General features: G+C 47.0%; 1 protein-coding gene across 4 annotated transcripts in view; it reads right to left on the bottom strand.

Annotated features, from left to right (window-relative positions):
* Window positions 1–20,994, bottom strand: part of MICAL2 (microtubule associated monooxygenase, calponin and LIM domain containing 2) — a 106,452-nt gene that overhangs the window by 27,998 nt on the left and 57,460 nt on the right. For all 4 annotated transcript variants that reach the window (XM_086472413.1, XM_086472411.1, XM_086472412.1 and 1 more), the window contains 2 exons: window positions 4,354–4,546; window positions 615–787 (listed from right to left, as the gene is read on the bottom strand). In XM_086472413.1, the coding sequence (XP_086328539.1) occupies window positions 615–787; window positions 4,354–4,546 (366 nt within the window). The remainder of the gene's footprint in view (window positions 1–614; window positions 788–4,353; window positions 4,547–20,994) is intronic.

Here is a 20,994-nt window from a genome sequence, read left to right as displayed (position 1 = left end):
AATACATATATGGATGTGGGGGTGGTGGGAGATGGGAAGAAATGAATGCTGATGGCCTTTCATTTTCTGCAAAACCATTTCTTTGGCTGTTTTTAGCACATCTTTTGGTTCTGACCTTTTCCAGCTCTAGCAAGGAGTTTCCATTTGGAGGCAAGCTGTTCCTAAATCTCTCCCCACCTCTCTGCTAGCTATAGCCTTTCCTCCTTGTGCTTTCACTGGATACAAAGATTTTAAGCAGCTACCGATAGAAATTGAACCAAGCAGAGCTCTCCAGTGCTTCCCAGCAACACCCTTGCTTAGGCAGCACTGCAAATATGGCATTGGCTACTGATAACATCCAAACTTTTTATGGGCGGGAAAACATTCATTGCAACCCAGCAAGCAAAGCACGAGGCACAACTGCTTCAGGTTTCCCTGCATCGTGGAAGTGCTGTTTCAGCTACAGCACCCAAAAGGCAGAAATCCCCCCCTTAAAAAAAGATGCCATTAACAGGTACAACCTGGCCACATCACAGGTAACAGCCTCTGCTTCGACACCTCTCCCCCTCCCCCAGCCCTGACTTTAGCTCTGAGGAGGGGCTGCTGGAGCACCCCTAGGTTTGGATGCTGCTTACCATCAGCAACTTTGGATGTTTTAGGGCTTTCCTCTGGTACCACAGGGCTCCTGGCAAGTGATTCCCACCTCCGGACAGGCCTCGGGCAGGCGGAGGGCTCCAGCAGCAAGGTTTGACCTTCACTGATTCCAGAGTTCGACGAGTCGCCATTAAAATCAGACTCCAGCTCAGAGCTATGGGGAAAAAAGGGCAAGACGGAAAGAAAGTGTGACATGTCAGAAGATTCATGGCATGGAGGTATTCATTCCCCTTCAGTGCAACAAGCACCAGTGTCAGCCCTGACAGCTGTGCCGGTGGCAGAGAAATAGATATGTTGCAACCAGAGCTAATGTCCTTATTTTGCCTTTTTTATTATCATTGTTACAGGACTAATTTGCAGTAGGTGCTACACAGCTGAGCTACTTCTATTCCTATCAGGCTTCTGCTGCCCAGATTTGCACCCACAACCACTATGTTCAGCACCTGGAATTAAACTGTCATCTAGAGATACTTTGTGTGAAACACTACACAGCTCTGTTAGCAGGGACAGGCCCTTCTGCCTGCAAGGCTGTACCAAGACAAAGAAAGGGAAATGGCAGCATTTGCAATGCTGTAATCCACGTAGAAGGAAGGCATGAGGGTCAAAACTCTGCGCTTTTCACCTTTTTCCTCCCAGACTTTTGGAAATAAGAGGCATGCTGTAGGGAACTCATGGGAGGCCAAATCCAGGGCAGCTCTCTCTGACTGTGAGGCTTCACCCACCAACTCAACATGGTTATTGCTGGGCCTTGCCTCATTTCCCACCTGGGACCAGCTCCCATCTCCAGGTGGCAGCGGCTGCTAAGTGCCCATCACTTGGCAAGCAGTGGGGGAGGCACAGCCCCTTCCTGCAATGTGGATGCCTCTGCACTGGCACTGCAGGCAGAAGATAAATCCAAGGAGGGTGAGGAAATGCTGAGAGGTGGGAGGGTCTCCTAGCCTTCAGCAGTTTGGGGGAACCCATGCTGGAAGTCATGCAGCATCAGCCATTTTGACCCCGAGGTGAGAGATGATGCCATGCTGGCATCTGTGCTCTGGTGAGAACTCTGTAAAACTCAGGTATTTTGTTATTGCAAAAATTTGTTATTGCAAAAATTTGTTATTGCAGCAGTATCATTTCTTGCTGTGTGCCGGGCACCCCACAGAGCCATGGAGAGCATTTTGGACCACAGGGTGCTGCAATATGGGACAAGAAGGGAGCCCAGAGGAGAGAGGTGTGGACAGCCACTGGCCCAGCAAACAGGGCTTAGGCAAGAAGCTGGAGGAAATTGTAAGCATCGGTCTAGAGGGGAGAAGACTGAGTGAAGCTATGTGAACTGCCTTCAAATATGCAAAAGACACCTATAGGAAATAAGGAAAGGAACTCTTCAGGAGCCACTGGGACAGCCCACTGAACAGCAAGCACAATGAGGCACCTGAGCTGATCACAGAGACAGGTTTTGGCAACTCCTTCCTTAAATGTAATTAAAAACATGACACACAAACACATGTGAATGGCACACACGTCACCTTGCCTCTGGGCAGAAGACTGAATGTTTGAGGTGATTATTAGTCCTTTTTTCAATAATCATGGGATTTCTTTCATCTCTAAAGGCCAGACTGTAGGGAACAGGCACTTTCAGGCCTTCTGATGTGACCACATTCCCATTGCCATAAATAAGCATGCCACCATCCCACTCCGCCTGTTTTTAATGCAAACAATACTGCTAACCTTATTCTTAGATTTGTTGTGATGATTAATAGCACTACCATAAAAAAGAGGAGCTTACGCCATAGGTAGTCCTGTTGGCGTGGCAGGAGAAAGCTGTTGTCTGTTTATATAGCACTGCCTTGTAGAAAGTAAAGATTTATTATAACAGCCCAAGGCACAGCCCAGGAGGCAGGAGGAAGAAGAGCTAAAAGAAAGGCTGCAGACAGTATAAAGGAAGGGTAAATACCATACAGGTAGCGCTTGCCAGTCCTGCACCCCTGCTTCGCCTAGATCAAACCAACAGTGCTGGGAGGCCGGGGCCAGCAAGGCAGCAAGGATGGGAGCACAGCTCCAAGTTCCTCAGTATCCTGAATCAGAGTGGCCTTAAATTTCACTACTAACACATACTTTTTAGGTGTATTTCGAGCTGCGTCAAGCATACAGATATATTTAAAAAAATGAATACATGAAGTCTTTGATAGCTGAGATGCTGTGTGGATGGGGAGATACCACACCGAGATTGGGCAGAGTGCCACACATAAGAAATAGAAAAAGACCTGCCATTAACATTGATTGATACATTTCTGTTTTAAAGACCAAAAATGTTTATTTTCCTTGGCTGTCAAGGAGGCAAGTGCTATAGTACAAAGCTTCTCCTCTGATCTCTGCTTGATAGGTGGTCATTATTCACAAGTACCTAAAGCCTGAACTTCAAAGCTGCATCACCGAGCTGCTGTCCCACCGAGTGCCCCGCAGCCAGCTCAGCAGTGCCATTCGTCACTTGCTATTTCTTTCATCCCCCCTTTTTAGGCAGGGGCTGGCCTGCACGAGCAGCATGAGGCAAAGGGCAACTGAGCTGCCGCAGCAGCGGGAGGCTGACCTCGGAGCCGCTGGCACCAGCCGCCCCAGTGACAGATGCGGCGTCACCCCTCGCACCATGTCCCACTGGCAGGGAACCAGGAGCCTCGATGTCCAGCCAAGGGGGCTGCCACAGGGAAGGGAGCTGATCCCTCGGATCAGAGGGATTAGCCAACTCTCATGGCTGCCCAGGCGCCGTGAGGCACCACGAGCCGGAGGGTATTAGCGAGGGATACAAGCACACGCTCTGCAGGGGGGGTCCCAAGTAATCTGTCCCCCGTGGAAGAGGAACCCCAGAGAGGTTCATCCTTCTCCAGCGGAGCACCCAGACCCATGCAGCAGAGCACAAATGCCATTTAAAACCACCACAGGGAACAGCAGAAAGTTGCACTTCTAAAAGCATTGCTCTCCACAAGCTACACAAAGCACCACAAACGGGTGTTTAGAGGATGTCAAGAATTGGAATGAGTTTCCTTACAGAGCAATAGCTCTGTGTTTGTAGCAGTTGGCTTTGGATTTGCCTTTTTTCTTCCTTTTTTTTTTTCCTCCTCCCCCTGTTCTTTTTTAGTTCTCAGTAAGGAACACTGCTTTACTCAGGAGATACCAATCTAATCTTCAGATGGAATGAATTCCCACAGAATCCTGCCCAGAAAGCCAATATATTCTAACTTGTATGCAGAAATTTGGCTTCCTCTGACAGCTCCCCAAGGATCATCACATTTCAGATTTCTTAGGGGTGGGCAGGCCCTCAAATGCCCCAGGAGAGGCCTGGGGTCCTGAGCTGCAGGATGATGCCCAAGGTGGGAGGAGGCCATGTGACAGGATGCATCTTTGGCCACAACACATCCACTGCCCTAACCCCTAAGTCGACATTTTTTGGTACACAAAGAGCTGAACCCAGGCTGATCAGGGAAAAGTTTTTCTCTCCGATTCAGGCCCCTGTGTGGGATGTGAATGTTTGAAGATTTCCTGCAAAGTGAGTCATGTGTCTGGGGCGATTTACGGCTGCAGTAAAGAACAATTGTTATTCTAAGCAGTTTGTCTTTTTATTTTTTTTTTTCCCTGGTTCTATATACATTCAGCAGTATATTTTGTTAGATTTTTCCTTAGTGTTCCAGAGAAAAACAAGCTGCTCTTATGGGTTTCTATAGGCTTATTTGTGTTTTAAAGTACCTGCTTGCATCACTGGTGACCATGACTCGGACAGCGAGAAGGTTGTGCTCAGTCATCTCCTCCTCAGGGATGACCCTCACGGTGGCCCACTCAGGGGAAGGGGGTGAGAACCAGCTCTCCAAGTCACAGTGCTCAGGGATGCTCTTTGCCTTCTTCGGGGAGGTGGGCTCATCAGTCACGGGCAAGCAGTGGTCTGGGAAAGCACAAAGCAGGGCGTTAGGGGCAAGCTGAAGCAAAGAAGTCTGCAGGGGGGACCTCATCTCCTTGTTGGCACCCCGTGCTGTCCCCACGGTTGCAGGTGGCAGATCCTTGCTCCGCTTGGTGGGGCGGCCGTCAGGCTGGGTGCCTGGTGGCAGTGGTAACAAAGGCACACGCCAGCCGCACAAGTAGGGATTTACAGTTTCTTTTCAGGCCCTAATATACATGTCCATGAGGTAGGAGGCAGATGGCCCAACCTGGCTTGGGTGGCTGAAACTTCAGCCTTTAATTACAAGTTTAGGTCAATTTAGTACAGCAGGAAAGAGCAAAATAAACACAGACTCTTCAGAAGGCTGATTTTGAGCATGTACAGCAAATACAGATGCTGATTTGGGAAAAGAAGAAGCACCACATCAGTTAAACGGCATGATCCCTGAACTTTGCGTTCAGATTGAAGGAATAAAGGCTAAAGCCAAGTTTCCCTCACTCATCCCAGGTGACGCAGACGGAGCCAAAGGCAGAAGATTATCTGTCCTCACGAAACCCTTAATTTCTGAGCAACCTCATTTATCCACAACCTCCTGCACAAGCAAATATCAACACATCAGCAGCGCAAGTTCCCCCAGGGCTCGATGCAGAAGGGAGAAATGACAAGCTCCAGGAGAGTGGTTTTGCTTGGTTCACCTCCCATGTGTGGTGCTTTCACCACATTTGATTCAAGACTGTTGCTTCTAATTCACACCTGTATGAGTGGAAAAAAAAAATCAGACCTGGGCCATGGCTTTTCTCATCTATTAGAGCAAACTATCTAGTAAACATCAGTTAAACTCCTCTCTAATGTGCAGCTCCTCCATTTATTACAGGAATGCACTCCCCCCTGTCCTCCACCTTGCAAGGGTTTTTAACGCAAACACCTAGTACTTACATGGCTTGAACACGGAAAACAAACCTGCCAGTAGCAAGAGCGCTACAAGCAAATCCCAGATGCCTCAGGAGGATTACATATACCGCAAAGCCCAAGCGTTGGCCCACAGGACCCTCTGCAGCAGCAATTCTCTGCGGCTGTCCCCAAGACATCGCACACGGCTGTTTAGTGACACCCAAGAGGCAGCGGGAGCTGAAATGGCAGGTATGGGTGCACATCCCATGCCATGCTGAGCTCTAACTCCATCTTGGATCACTTGGTCTGTCCATCACTGTCCCCTCCCCTGTTACCATTTCAGTGGATCTGTGAAACAAGGTCCTCAAAACAAGCTGACAGCAGAGCTATGCCTTTATTCTGCATAATTCAGGTAGCTCCTTGTCTCCCCCAGAAAAAGAAAACTGGTGTACTGAGCTTCTGCACCTCTCCCAGTTATTGTTTGTGCTCAGCCCCTTTCTATGTTTGAAAATAAGCACCACCAAGGAAAGCCCAGCTGCTGGTGGAAGGGATGACTGCTCTGCAGGTACAACTCTTGTGCTGGCCAGGTGAAGCTCCCTTACTTGTGCTCACAGACTGAGTAACATGGCTTTGCCGTATTTCTTTTTAGTAGTTTTACTGATTATGCTGTTCGCAAGCTGCACAGAGCATTGCACTTTTCAAAAGGCTGTGGTGAGCTCTGGATTTTCACCCTTCACAAAAGTCAATGTATTTTCTTGACTTGAAAACTCCTCACAACTTCACTGCTCACAAGAGTTTGTGTGGGTTTTAAAATTTTTTAAAATTCTTCTCCTCTGTACAAGAAGCCAAGGAGAAAGGAGGAGCAGCTGGCTGCTTCTCCAGAGCAAGATGCTCCCAAGTGAAAACACGTGCTCAGGCTCTGTGTCCAGCTCACTAGCACCACAGCAGCCATGTGTTTCTTGACCGCAGAGATTTCATTTCCTTTGGGAGATGGAGGAAAAACATCCCTCTTCAATTTTTATGTCTGACTTCTACTTTGGCCCAGCCAGGCCACCCACCCCAAAGCTGCTCGTGGGCAGTGCATAGCAAGCCTGGTAGCGTTCGGGTGGCAGTGTGGGAGTCCGCAGGTCAGCAGGGCATGGCTGCCCTCCCTTGCACAGCGGCACGAAACCCTACCCTCTCCCCCAGAGCTGGGCTGGACAACAATGTGCCATTTGTACTCTCCAGAAGAAAAGTAGAAAGCAGTATTGTGAGCCAACTTGTAAAACCTAAGTCCTTCAACTCCACTTTCTCCTTAAAAGATGCTGCATTTTATATGAAAGTCAGAGCAAGCAAAAAAAACCCAGAAGTTTGCAGCTCTGTGTATAAAATTTGTACCCATGCTGGCAATAAGGACTGCCTGAGGTCACTGCAAGTGGCTGTTAAAGCCAGTTTTGCCATTTGCTTGCATGCTCAGTACAAATTCCCTTCCCATCCCATGCATTAATGCTTTCCCTGCCACACTAACAGGAAAGAGGAGAAAACATGTTTATGACTAACAGACACAGCTGGGGAGCATCGAAACCCACAGACAGACAGACTACCTAAATCAACTGCCAGCGTGGTTCCTGAATGTGAACAGATTTCCAGTCAACAAGTCCCTGTGCAATAGCCTGTTCCATGTCCAGTTTTCAATCATTATAGACATAACAGTCACAGCTGGTGAAGGACCTCAGGATGTCATCACGGATGACAGTGATGAATGGCAGAATCACCTCTCTCTGAAGAGTGACATTTCCACACTTGCTTTTTTTTTTTGTTCTGGTGTGATAGTGTCTCCTTTTCTTGAATTCTGTACTTAGAAGCTGCCCCTCTCAGGAATCTGTTAGACAGCACAGTCCTTTCTCAGTAAGACAAGTTTGCATTCACAGCAATATTAATCAGGTTTAAGATCAGCATTAGCATCCACCTCAATTTAGTGAAAGACATCCTTGCCCATGGCAAAGGGGTTGGACTAGATCATTAAAGGTCCCTTCCAACCCAAACCACCCTAGGATTAGAAAGCAAACCCACTCCTTACTAACAAATTTAATCAATATTTGTATTGTGACATATGAAGTTGAATAAACTATGTTGCAGTCAACTCCATAAAAGCAGAAACTGGACCGCCTTGGTCCTTCAGTGCGTGGGGGGCCCACCTGCGCACATTAACCCAAACACTGGGTTACACACTCTGCAGGACATTTGAAAAGACTGTAGTACTGCTGTTTCTCATCTCAGGGCTGCACCTTGGGTAACAGGCTCAAACAAAGGCAAAGATGTCCCAGATGCCCAAGTGTCAAGGGCTTTTTGTAGGCTCTGACGTTACACAATTTGACTGATCTCACCTAAAAATCAGCCCTTCCCGCAGCACCGGACTGAACCCCCAACCCTGCACCGGTGAAACGCAGTCCGGTGGAGCACTTTGGGCTCATGCAAGATATTTCAATCCCTGAGAACAAGAGGGGTACGGACTGAGTACAGAAAGCAGGGACAAGCTGCTGCTGGATTTGTGTAAACACTGCAGAGGAAGAGCATGGCCAATTCAAACAAAAGCCTGGAGGCTCCGCAGGCCTGGAGTCCACCTGGCAATTATTACCTGCCTCTCCACAGCAAAGCAAACAAATCCCATTGGCCATCAGCTGCGACTTCGCCACTGGCCATCCCTGCCGCTAGTTTTAAAGGAGTATCAAAAAGGAGAAATATGATCTGATATAAACAAGAAATTTAAAAAGAAAGCTGGGACTTCTTTAAAGCTCCTATCTTGCACAAAAAGATAAGAAGGGCTGTCTGAACTAATTTCTCCTAAACCAGCCCACAGGCTGAGTACTCACACAAAGGTGAGGCATACATTTATGCTCCTGAACAGATGCTAAGCTAATAAGGAGCAGCCCTCGTACATCTCCATTCCAGCTGGGAGCCTTGCAGCTCTCCCTGCATCCCAGACAGCCACCCATCCTTGCAGCACCAGCAGTCAGGTCCTCAGTGAGATGTTAGCACAGCAATACTGAGCGGGAGGACACAGATTTTTTTGGAAATCTGACTCCAGGGTGGAAACCAGGCTCTAAACCTCAGTGCCCTCATTCCCATCACACTGCAGGTTGAGAGACAATCACCTCAGACTGGCACCTTTAGTGACCACTGCAATTAACTGGTCACGCACCAAGCTGGCTGATAAACCAGTCCTCATGAAGGAGGCAGGCAGAGCCTCACTGGAGCCTGAGCTGTGCTCAGGCAGCAGATAAGCCCGAGTCATTCGGCACTTCTAGGCACACGCAGCAACACCCCCACCGCCCCTGCTCTCTGGGGAGACTCAGTCTCTTGCAGAAGAATTAAGGTGGGCATTCAGCTCCTAAATCCAAGGTGGCAATTCCCACATTAGCTCCAAGCATCTAATTTTGCTAGTGCTCGAGTCCTTTCATAAACTTGTGCCTGGCTGTACTTACCACATTATCGCACTTCTTCATCAGAAGACACAAAAATGGCCTTATTGCTATTCCCAAAGGGGAAGGGGCATGCGGGAGGACCAAGACACTCATCTGGGATTACCCAGGCAGCCTGTGACACTGCAGGGACCTCTGTGGCCAGCTGGTACTCTCGCTCTGCATCAGGTTTCCTCCCCAAGACAGAAGATTTTCTACTAGAAGCTAAGAGACTGAGTCAGAGGAATTGAACTTTATAAGATAAACACATACAATGCAGAAGTTAAAGAGGCATCCGGTCTGCGGGACAGAAAAGGGCACAGCCGCGTTTCCTGACGATGCAAACTGGTGCTGTGCCACTGACCTCCCTGGGGCAGCACCAGGCGTTATCAGAGGAGAACGCAGTCCTCAGGAAACAGTCACTCAAAATAGTATTTGCGTAAGGTCTTACCTCATTTCCACCACCCTCACTTCAGATTTCCTACTATCTATGTCTCAGGATGCTAAAGCCCTCCAGCAGCAAGTACGCTTGCTCCATAGCTGGGTTTGGACTGCAGTCCCTACTAAGCCTTTGCCAAAACGTTCAAATCATTTACTCAGAGGCGTATGGACAAGCCCTGCATGGGAAGGCGTTAATCTTAAACCGCAGTCAGCCGACCAGATCGGCCATGCGAGTAAGGCTGCAGGGACAGGCAGCACGCACCACTGATATCTTGCAGCACACTGCTGGCCAGTTAAAGTGGAAACATCCTAACAGCAACTGCCTTGTGTTTTTTAGGTGCTGAAGTTTCCTAAGCTAGTCAGTGTAAGCAAGTCAAGCAGCTAATGGGCTAATTTCCAAATCTTCCCTGTCCTTTGGTGCTTTCCTGCGTGGGGGTGAGGGGAAGCGCGCGGGCAGGGCAGGCCTCCCAGCTCTGCTCAACGAGGAGCAGCAGGTCCTCCGCAGCCTGTGCAACCCAGTGTTTATGCTGTCTGTTTTATGGACTACGCTTACACAACTGTAACCTGCTGTCTGAAGGTCTGGTGGGATTAAGAGAATTTAAGTTTTCCATTCCTTAAGTTGTTGTTAACCTCTTCCTTACTCTGCTGTCACCCACATATGACAATCCCTCCTCATCCATCATGCTGCCCCAGTGCTTTGTTTTGGCCACACCATTGCCTTTTTCATTAATCTCCCCATTCTCCTCTCTCCTGCCAAGCACACTCTGCCTTGACTAACTGATCCCCTACCTCCTGGTTGCCTTTCCCCAGCAGCCCTGCTCAGGGTGATGTCCCTACCACTATCTGCCAGCCAGTGGGCACCTGCATGCTCCTTTCCTTCCTCTTCCAGCTCCAAACTTCAACAGCCCTCACTCAGCTACAGGCTGGCTCTGGTATTGAGCTGGGCAGTTTCTGGGGCCGGGGACATCTTGCTTGGCTCCACAGCAGGTGGGCCCAGCTTGAGGAGAGTGCTTGGAGCGGCTCTGCTCGTCAAAGCAATGAGAACAGCTCTGCAGTACCACAAAACCAGCCTCATGCTTCCTCTCCTTAAACCACGTGACAAAACCACAGGTCCCAAATCAAGAGCGAAGCTAGGCTGGGTTGAAGCACACCAGCCAGTGGCTGCACTTCACCGCCGAACACAGCATGGGCAGGAGGTGAGGCTGTTCTCACCCTTGCTAGTCCAAGGGCACTGAACACACCAACGAAGAACACACTGCACCATGGGGTGGTGTGGGTGCCCAGCCTTTGGACAACATGCCGGCCCAGCCAAAGCCTGGAGTGAGTTCATTCGCTTCAGCACTGGACTGACAGCAGCATTTTCACACACAAGCTCTGCTGGCTGCCTCTTCAGTGCAAGCGGCCTCAGTCAGAGCTCTCCTGATCAGAGTCCTTGACTGACTTCCACTGAGGACAAATAACATGGCTTTAGGTTTTTTTTGTTTGTTTTTTTTTTTGTGCAAGCAGTGGATCTCAGATGCCTTCAGTTATTTAAACACAGGCAATACAGCCAATGATTTCAACAGAACAATCCTGTATTCATCTGGCCCTCCCACTCAAACACAATGAAAAATTTGGATAAACAATTTCTCTTTTGTCTGTATGTCAAAACCCACCTCATCCTCACACAGGGAGAGGAGCAACTGTTCTCCCCACAGGGCAAGGATTTAGCTAAACCGTGTGGTAACAGAAGTACTGCTAAAGCTTCATCTGCAGGGCTTGCCGCTGGGCTGGCACTCACCCAGAGGTCAGGGCTGTTCAAAACGCTCCAAAATATGGGCTTGGCCAAACAGCCCCTGCAGACCCCACAGACAGATGCAAACCTCTTTCCAGCAAAACATACTTTTATTCTCCCTCCATTAAGGGTCATGCCAAGCTTTCTCAATTCAGTATTGTGCCAGCTCACCCTTGCATTTGAGACACCGCCAAGTCTCAAATGAGTCAGAGATGCAGCCAGTGAGGGACAAAGACGTTACAAGATCTCTAACGCTAGTAAGGTTTACAAAACTTGGAGGTGGGTCTTAGTGCAGCTGCACAGATACAGTCAAGGAGCACAAATCCTCAAGTTTTCCCCACAGCAACCAATAATCCAAACACCATGGTCATTCACTTACTAAAGGGAAATTATTGAGAACATTCGGATAGCAAGACCATCTTCAGCCAGTTCATGGCTTCTGGGTGGACTTGCAGGAGTTCACCCATCAGATCCAGCAGAGACTGTGGCTGAGTGGACTGGACCACTCAGGGAAGTTTGGAACAATGAGCAGAGAACAAAGCAACCCAAGCCTTTGCGACAATACAGCAAGGTCAGGCACTAGACTGCCAGCCTGCAACCAGAGTCCCAGCCCTTCAAAATCCTTCACCCTGCTTTAGGGGAGGATGGGCTGTACAAAGATGCTCCCATCTCAGCACGCCCACCAAGCAGGAGCTGGGCAGGGCTGGTACCCTGGCAGGGGCCTGTTTCGGGATGATTATAAAATCTCAGAAACAAACTGTAGTTTGTTTATGGCTTGGCAAAGTAGCAGCCTCTAATTAGGAATATAATGACAGTATTTGGAGGTCCCTATATACACAAGTCCAGTAGCAGCACTCCTGCAGGAATTTTTAAGAGACCTCTCCCTTCATCTCTCTGGAGACACTCTCTCTGGCTGAGCCCTGCAGAAAGCACACAGGCTCAAGGCAGCTTCATACTAGAAAAGGCAGGCAAATTCAGTATGGTTCTTCTGCTCACTGAAAGATCATTGCAACTGTGATTCTCTCAGTGACAGGCTTGTAATAAACAATACCCAGTGACGATCCACCATAACCTAAAAAACATTTTTTTTTTTTTTTTTTTAAAGTAACTTTTTGTACCAGCATCCTCAGTGGCCTGGATGCATTTCAGGATCTAGCAAGGCCTTCAAGCAGCACCGCTCTCCTGCAAAAGCTCTGTGCCCAGCGGGAACGGCCAAGGAGGGGGCATGGCAGTGAGACCGCGCACGCAGAGCCAAGACCCAGCTCCGCCGTGGGGACAGCTCTGCAAGTCATCCTGAAGCCCAGAAACAAGGATGGAGAAATCTCTCACGGCATGTGGGATCAGGGACTCAAGGATCTCAAGTGCTTTTGTGAATACCTCAGTTTGCCTTCCTCCTGCAGGCACCTGGGTGAAGCTGACAGCCAAGCACAGCAGCAGAGAGGTCTTTCTTGTCTGTAATGCTGCATATTACAGACATGAGCTACCTGAATATCCTTAAAGCCCTGAAAGCTTGCAATTAGTCATTTTCTCCTGGAGTGATTTTAAGGCAGTTTATACTCATGGAAATACAGGGCAGGTCTCCCCCACAGCTACCAGGCGCTTGTGCCGGTTTTGCTCAAGCTAAACAGGAGCAGCATGGCTGCACAGCACGTCGGCCTTGCGCTGGAAGAGAGCAAACCCTTCCCTGCGTCGCAGGGTGTCACTGCCAGTCCCTGCGGGGACTGAGGGAGGGTTTGCACGGGGCACTGAGCTGTGCTGACCCAAATCCATGACTGATGCTGTCTCACGGTCTCAGCACCACTATGCACTGCCCAGCGTGGCTGGGCCATGTCAGCTCTACTAGACTGCTCTGCCAAAAAGCTTAAGCTCAGATTTTTGAATGCTTAAATCTGAGAGCTTTTTTTTTTTTTTTACTGCCCCTCCACAACTAATAAACTGCTAAATGCAGTCTACCAGCAGGCAAGCTCCCTCTGCCACTGCAAAACAGATAAATGCATCATCGCATCCCTCCTCCTGGTCCCAGAGGCTTTGCCAACACACCAGCCCATTTTAATGAGGGAAAGGTGCTGAGTTACACACTGGTATCTCACGCACACTGTGCCAACTCAGCGCTGCACAGAGAAGCACTGAAACCTATTTCCATGTTATGCCATGCTTGGCGGTGCAATTGCGATGGGTTTTGCTTAGCTGATGAAAACACCATGGCCCCATGACAGTCCCTGGCATGAGTCCCCTTCAGGAACCTGCCGGGGAGCAGTGTGCCACTGCACACGTGGCAAAGGAGAGGCCCTTTCCAAAAGGGGCTTAGCGTCTGCCCACTCGGGGCTTCGCACATGGCTCTCTGCACCTTCTATCATTACCATTTATAAGGCGTTGATCACTCCAGCATCTGAGTGCCCCAACTGATAAGGCCAGGGCCAATGCACAGACGTAAGCAGGAGATGCTGTTCATGCTGGCGAGTCTGACTTGACAAGGCAGTCGGACTTTCTATATGGGCTGCTGCTGCTCCCGAGTCATCTGCCAAACCAGCGTCAGGCAAATCACATTGCTGTGACCTGGCAAGGAGATGACAAGGACTCGGGAACCAGCCAAATTTGGGCAGAGCCAAGCCCCCGCTGGGGCAGCTGGATGGGCTCAGCTGTTCTCCCCTCACCCCAGGCAGAGCACGTGCTGCCCACAACAGTACAAAGTCTGAACTCTGCCAAACAACGTCCCCCTCCCCACCGGGAATGCTGGGCCAAGCGCCTTGGACACCAGCTGGCTTAGGGCAGCTGTGTTTTATCAGCTTTGCTCAGGAGTGGCTGCTCTGTGCATGCCTCTGCCTTTTGTCTTGGACAAAAATGGTCAAAGATGCTCCACTGAAAAATCCCCAACCAAGCCAGCTGCAGCAGCATCCCCATTGTCAGCACCACCATGCCATAAGCAGCCAGAAGCATTCACGGTTATCCTCCTTCCTCTTCAGATGGTTTTAAGTCATGAGAGGGGAATTAATTTTTAAGCAAGGTACAGTGAGATCTCCCATGGTATTTCTTGGCTAAGGTGAGCCAGACCAAATGGGAGCCCCACACAAGCAGAAAGGGGGAGCGAGCCTTGCCGAGCTAACCAAAGTATGAAAACTTAAACTAATACAAACCCTGAGAACACCCCTGAAGGCAGATTAAAAACAGAAACAGAGACATGAAACAGCAACTTTTAAAATTCTATCAGCCTTTCTGCTTTGGGCCATAACACACCCAGCATACTGGTGGTCAGGAAGAAAGCTGCTGCAGGGAGGCTGGTCCAGAAAACGCCCCTGAGAGCATCCTGATCCATCTGGCTTAGGGGAGTTCCTCACACCAAACACAAGGCCTGGTGGCCGACTGAGTGGAGACACCCCAGCTGGGCCCTTGAAGGGGGTAAGAAATTGTTCATACCTGCTGCTGGCAGCGAGAGGGGACCCTGCCCCGACTGCCCTGCCCTGACTGCCCTGCCCCAAGGCCAGGCAGCTTGACACCTGCCCCATGGCTCAGGAAAAAGTAGACAAGAAACAACTGATTTCTTACAGCCCGTGTTGTGTATCTGCACAATGGCCCTGTTCGGTGGGGGGCAGGGAAGAAGGAAACCTACTGGAATTAGGTGTTGCAACCTGCATTTAGGATGTGATATTTTGGCACCTCTTGACACACCATGTTCTTGCGACTCCCTGACAGCTGTGAAGCAGGAGCCGTACTTACCCATAGCTACCCCAGCCACTCAGGATAGGCAAAGGGCTTTCAGGTCCTCAGGTGAAAAGCACCACTGAAATCCCAGGTGCTGCTCTTATCAGCAGGAGGCGGGTGCCCGGCACCCGGGACTGGCACACAGCTCACCTTTCCCGCTGCCCAACTGACCCAATAAAACACAGTGCTGCCCCATAAAGATCCCAGACTGACTTGTGTCCTGCTTTTCTGGCTGGCAATCCTGAGGCTCTTAGCCTGCCATTAAACTGTGTCACCCCATAATTCATTCACAGGACTAGTGGACTCTGCCTGGCCTTGTATAGATCTGCTGACTAAGGCAATGACAGGAGTGAACAATTTTAAAATGGAGTTACTCATAAACATAGGCAGCTCTGACGGTGAAAGCAAATACCAGTTGGCATCAAAACCTGACATTAAGAAATTCAGTCAGCAGACCACAAATTGATTTGTAGCACACCCAGCACACTGCACTGCCTCTCTGACTTCTTACCGTATAATAAACAAGCAAGTAATTTATAAGTCCTGCTTATAATGCAGCAGTGCTCTAAGAAAGCTGTGGGGCAGAAGGAAGATCTCTTCATACCAGTGCTGTGGAAGTATGGCTGAAATGAACCCAGCCAGCACAGGGATGAGATACAGAGCAGAAAGTGCTCACCACAGAAGCACAGCCCACATGGGACTGTGACAGGGGATGGGGAAACTACGACACCTCCAGCTTGCCTAGACCTTGGTGTTGCTGCAATACACTGGTTACCAGCCCATGCTGGAGTGAAACCAAAGCCCAAACCTGTTACAGCTTCAGTTGTGCCCTGGAGCCTGAGCTTCAATACGTGTAAGGCTGCATGGGAGGACTCCCTGTGTTCAGAGTTGAAACTGAAGACATTCCATTAAGGTACTTCACAGATCTGCCTTAAGAGGCTATGGGGCATCTAGCAGCATTCCCAAACTGATGTCCTGTCCAAACCTGGAGTTTTCATCACACCTGAGGAACTGCCAGGCAGATTTCCGTCCTTGAAAAAGGACTCCTGTAAAAGATACGATGTTTGACATCTCACAGATTTCAGTTCTTGCTACCTTTCTCCTCAGGCCTCCTTCATATGTCTACAGAAATAATTTCCATGTTATGGTGGCTAAAAGGGCAAAGAATAAAGACAAGCCCATTTCCACGGGGTGGCACACTGCTCCCTGTGCAATGGGGCCTGATCACCAGCTCGGCTTCCAACCACCAAAAGCAAATGCTTTCCTGCTGCCCCTTCTCCACCCATGGCCCAGTGACAGGCTCCACCACGGCCCCCTCCTCCTGCCCCCATGCCAGGAGCCCGTCTTCTCCCACTCCCCCGTGGGCTCACACCAGCACCTACACAGGATCTTCAGCAGTAAAACACTTCTTCAAAGTATCCATTACTTATTCGATGAACAGACACTTCTGAATTCAGGCACATAATATAACCAGGGAATTTAAAGTTGGCAAAGCAAGATACAGCCCAAAGCACACAAATTTTGAATGCATCTGGGATGGTGCACATTAATGTTCTAACACAAACCAAGCAAAAATTAATAGAGATACAGGAAAAAGCAACTCAGTGAAAACCTACTAGGTATGCTGAATGTATATATTTACGGAAAACTGCCTCTCGAACAAATCTGCTATGATAACACACTATTTGTATCAATTTTTAGTAAATATATATTTTATCAGAGCAATCTGTGCTAATCTGGTATATTAATACATGCAATAATTGTGAATTTGGGGTGCAGCCATAACGGTTTCAGTCTCTAGTGATCAGTGTCTGCCAAAACAGTATTTTTTTGCACGCAGACTCAAAGCATCAAAAATCTTAAAACAAAGACATGAATTAATACCTGCAGAATAAATGCTGAAAAAGCAAATTCAAAACTATAGCAACATGCAAATTCCTTTGCAATTTCACATTTCAAAAGAACCTATCAGAAATTCCAGCCATTTCAAACAAGTTTGGAGCCCACCACCTGATGAGATGAGATCAAAGCCTCCCTTCTTTTTATGTTAACAGAGTTCATGAAGAAAAGGAAAGAGACTTGGGGAAATATTTACATGACTAATACATATACTTGGATCAAGCACTAATACATAATGTCTTCTGATTGTCAGCAACATGATCTTTCATCCAAAAAAATCAAGTCATCTGCAAACATGTCATGCCTTCAAAAATATAAATATTAATGCAGAATTCAGTCATTTTAGAACTCATTGTTTTCATTGGAATGTGAAGAATGAGTGAACCAGAAATTAATTAAAGCCAATTATTGTAACTAATCGCCATAATGTTGTGGGAAAATGCAGACCATAGTCCTTGCTTGAGGTTGGAATACATACAGAAGCAACTTTCACTGGCATTTTATAGCTGTAACAGCCTAGAAGAAACCAAGTGGAATAGAAATTACTCTTCTTGGTAGAGTTAAAGGCTGACATTTGAATTTCAGCAATTTTAAGAAGGTTTGTCTATACACTCGTTTTTGTTTGTTTTGTTTTTCTTTTTTCCAAATCAAGTATGCTTAAAAACAGCAAGATCTTTTTCATTATCAAGCATTAGCATAATTATAATAAAGGAAGACTACCTTTACAGAATCCCAACACGCATCTAGGCAGGTAATGCTGCATTGCTTTAAAGAATGAAGGATTAGCCTGGCTTTTCAAAAAAAAGCACATCTGTGTACATACTTCCAACCCAAATGGTCCTAGTGGCAACAGACAAGCTCAGAATCCATTTGAACCAGCTTAAAGAGGAAAGACAGAGCAACTACTTCATCTGCCAGACACAGCAAATGTCACCCCTGCACTTCTAGTGCTATAATGGCATCTAAAACATCAAGTAGCTTTCAAGTCTGAGAAAGCATTAACTATGTAAAGAGGCATTAGTAACAACTGCTCCAAACCCACGATTTTTGGAAGGCAGCTCGAGACCAGAGTAGCAGCCTGTTTGCCTTTCAAACAAGCACTGCTGCCAATTCCAGCTATACAAAGGGGCACAGCGTCACTGCTTTGGGGTGCATCTTTAACAGCGTGAGCTTGTTGGAGACTGAGAGCACTGGAGCTTTTGCAGAGAGCTCAACACAGGAGCAGCAGGAGGATTCGAGCCTCATGCTCACAGGAAGGTCTGCTTGCGTGGCCAAAGGAAGACAAGAGTCCCAAATCAGGCTTGTAAAATTCACTCAGAACTTAAGCCACTAATCTCTTCCTCTAGCAGCATTACTGGGAGCAAACCAAGGAATATTTAGTTTTATTGTCTAATGATTTTGACTGAGAGAACTAACAAACTTGATCCCCTCACATTTCTGATTTTGTCTGTTTTATTTCTTGTCCATTCACTGTGTCCTGTCTTGCCCACCAGCACGTCAGGGCATGGACTATTTACTACTAGGTATATCCCTCTAGGAACAGGATTTGCTAGTGATTTGACTTACAGGGCCTTCTGTGCCACCACAAGCAACACAATTACTACAAATCTAGACTCTAACATTACCCCAGCTCCAAGCTGTTGTACTGATATTTTAGCAGGAATAAATGAAACTTTGTAAGAACAGCATGAACATCTGATGCCCCTCAAAACTTTAGTGCAAACAAATCATCACCTGCAGACACAAAAACCTCTTCTGATGTTTCCAAGCCGCTGCCTCTGCCTAAAATGATCAAGTAAAGATGGTAGAAACAAGCCTGCTCTGAAACAGTAAATTGTGCAAAGAGTAAATTTAGTTTTACCCAAATTGCTTTGTCCATTACAATTAAGGAAGTGCCAAGTATTGTCTTAAATGGTATTCGTTGCCCTATGTTTGCCTCATGCAAATCATCTCCCCCTCAGACAGCAAACTTTCTACTATGCATGGTGGCTTTTTCTTTGGCAGGGAAGATGGAATAGTTTATTGGGAATAACATTTGTCGCTCTTTAGTAACACTGTCAACAAATTCATTTCTGTCATTCAATCAACCCTAGTGAGGCTCAGTTTGAATTAACTTAAAAAAAAAAATAAAAAATCACATAATCTTTCCATTAAATTATTGGGACTATTCTTTCTGGGATTTGTTTTTTTTTTCTTGAAATACAAAGGTAGAACTTATAGCTTAAGAACTGCCAAGCAAGCAAAAGAAAAAAGATGAAGGGGAGGAAGACTTAGGAAAGCTCTTTTGGAGTACCTGCTGTTTAAAAATAACCCCAACACCAGCTTTAGAAACAAAAATGAAAATTAAAAAAAAAAAAAGCCACGTCAGAGCAAAGGAAGGCAAAACAAATAAATAAATAAAACAAGGCCACTGTTAACAGATAATAGATCACCATTAGCTGCAGCTTCCAGGCGTCCAGAAGATACAGGGAGCTTGCAGACAGCACTCCAGAGCCAGCAGCAAAGGTAGAGCTTTACCCACAATTATTACCTGCTTTTCTTGTACACGATGTAAGATCCCAAACATGTGTAACTTAGCATGACCTTTATGACATTTGTTAATATGTAAAATAACAACATAAGGAAAGGCAGCAGAAGTCAAAGAGAAGAGGACAAGTGTCATTTCTGTATGCAATAGAAGCAACCCCCATGCTCACCAACACCAATTTATCATTCCCAGCAAGGATGAATCCCAACACCAGGCACCTCCTGATCTGCAGCGGATGGGATAACTTGTCAAAGACCCCGACGTATACCCCTTTCAAAAGGGACACACATGCGATTGCACCACCACAGTGAAACTCTCTGGCCTTTGGGTCAGGCCACAATAAAGATAACACAACAGCATCCACCAGAAGAGGAATTTGCAAAATGAGTGTGAAGTCACTATTAAGTCTCTGTCCACAAGAAATATTTTTAAAAGGAAAAGATGAAACAAGGAGACTTATAAAGAACTAAATTTATTTTTGTTTACAGCAGATACCATAAATAAAGCTAAAACAATTTTCACTGTGTGCAAAATACAGAATTTCCATGTGAAAATTTAAATACAGCGTTAAAAATGATTTAATAAAAATATTCAGTTAAGATCATTAAGTAAAATGAAGACAGAAGATTTAGGAGGATAAGGACAGGAAGAGCTAGGAAGACTCTGCAACAGAGGGTAAAAAACACAGCAACGGGAAGGGGTTTGAAATGGCAGACCTTTACATCATGACCTTCACCTCAAAGCGTGCTGAGCTCTGTAACAGAACACTGGAGCCCTGAAACACACCGGAAGTCATGCCCTAACCATGTGTGCAGGAAGTGACGTTTAAAATACAGAGAGTTTTCTGCGTGGGCACTTTCAAAGCCATCAAGATATTTTACGATACCCACACAAATAAATACTATTGCTTTAGTCATGCAGACATATAGGTTAGCAAGATAAGGTGTGGGGCTCTGACCCTGCAGCCCTTCTGCATTCCTGGCTGAGGTGTGTGAAATGGGGCAAGGGCATAGGGTGCTTGGCCCCTCCTGAAAACTGCTGCTTAGATCAGTTCCTGAAGGCCCTTCCCTTTGAAAGGGATCCTCAGCAGGGAAGGCTGGGTCGTGACCATATCAACCAAAACATTAGCACACTTGCTTGTCAGACTGAGCCCTTGGTTCTTGTTTGGATTCGTTTCCCCTTCCAGATTATCAACATGTGAATTCACATACTGGAATTTATATAAAAAATACATACAAAATAATCACAAAAATTTGTCATGGAGAGTAGTGGTAATGTCTCATGCAGCAAGATAAATCCATTCAGAGTGGCAAATGGCGCCTAGTTAATTAGTTAACAAAACAATTCAAACCAAAACACTCTGGTTATATAAACTTGGCTTTTTGTTATTAAAAATAGCATGCACATGTATTGCTGTCAGACCTGATTACTATGTTACTTGGGTTGGAAGACTGGAATTTGGATTGCTTTGGCCACTTTTTCAACAGAATCCTTTTATATCATACTTTTCCAGTACGAAAGCAAAGACATGCTTAGAAAACGCCATAGTGCTCAAATGTTGCTTGCTCATTGCATATTTGAGCTCAACAGAAATAGGTGTACACACTAACCAGGAGAATCAGCTGGTTAATCTTGTCCTGACCTTATTTTAAATCTTTCCTTCAATACTGTAAAAGAAAAAAGGCTTTAACTAGTTCTTTCAAGAAACAATGTACTTGCCTAACTTACCTTAACGGCACAGGGAAGTGTACATGCAGACACAGAGAGAACAACACTCTCCACA

Source organism: Leptosomus discolor, chromosome 12, assembly GCF_034619465.1.
Source record: "Leptosomus discolor isolate bLepDis1 chromosome 12, bLepDis1.hap2, whole genome shotgun sequence".
In the NCBI taxonomy this organism is placed as follows: domain Eukaryota; kingdom Metazoa; phylum Chordata; class Aves; order Leptosomiformes; family Leptosomidae; genus Leptosomus; species Leptosomus discolor.
This window is presented reverse-complemented; position numbering and strand designations above follow the sequence as displayed.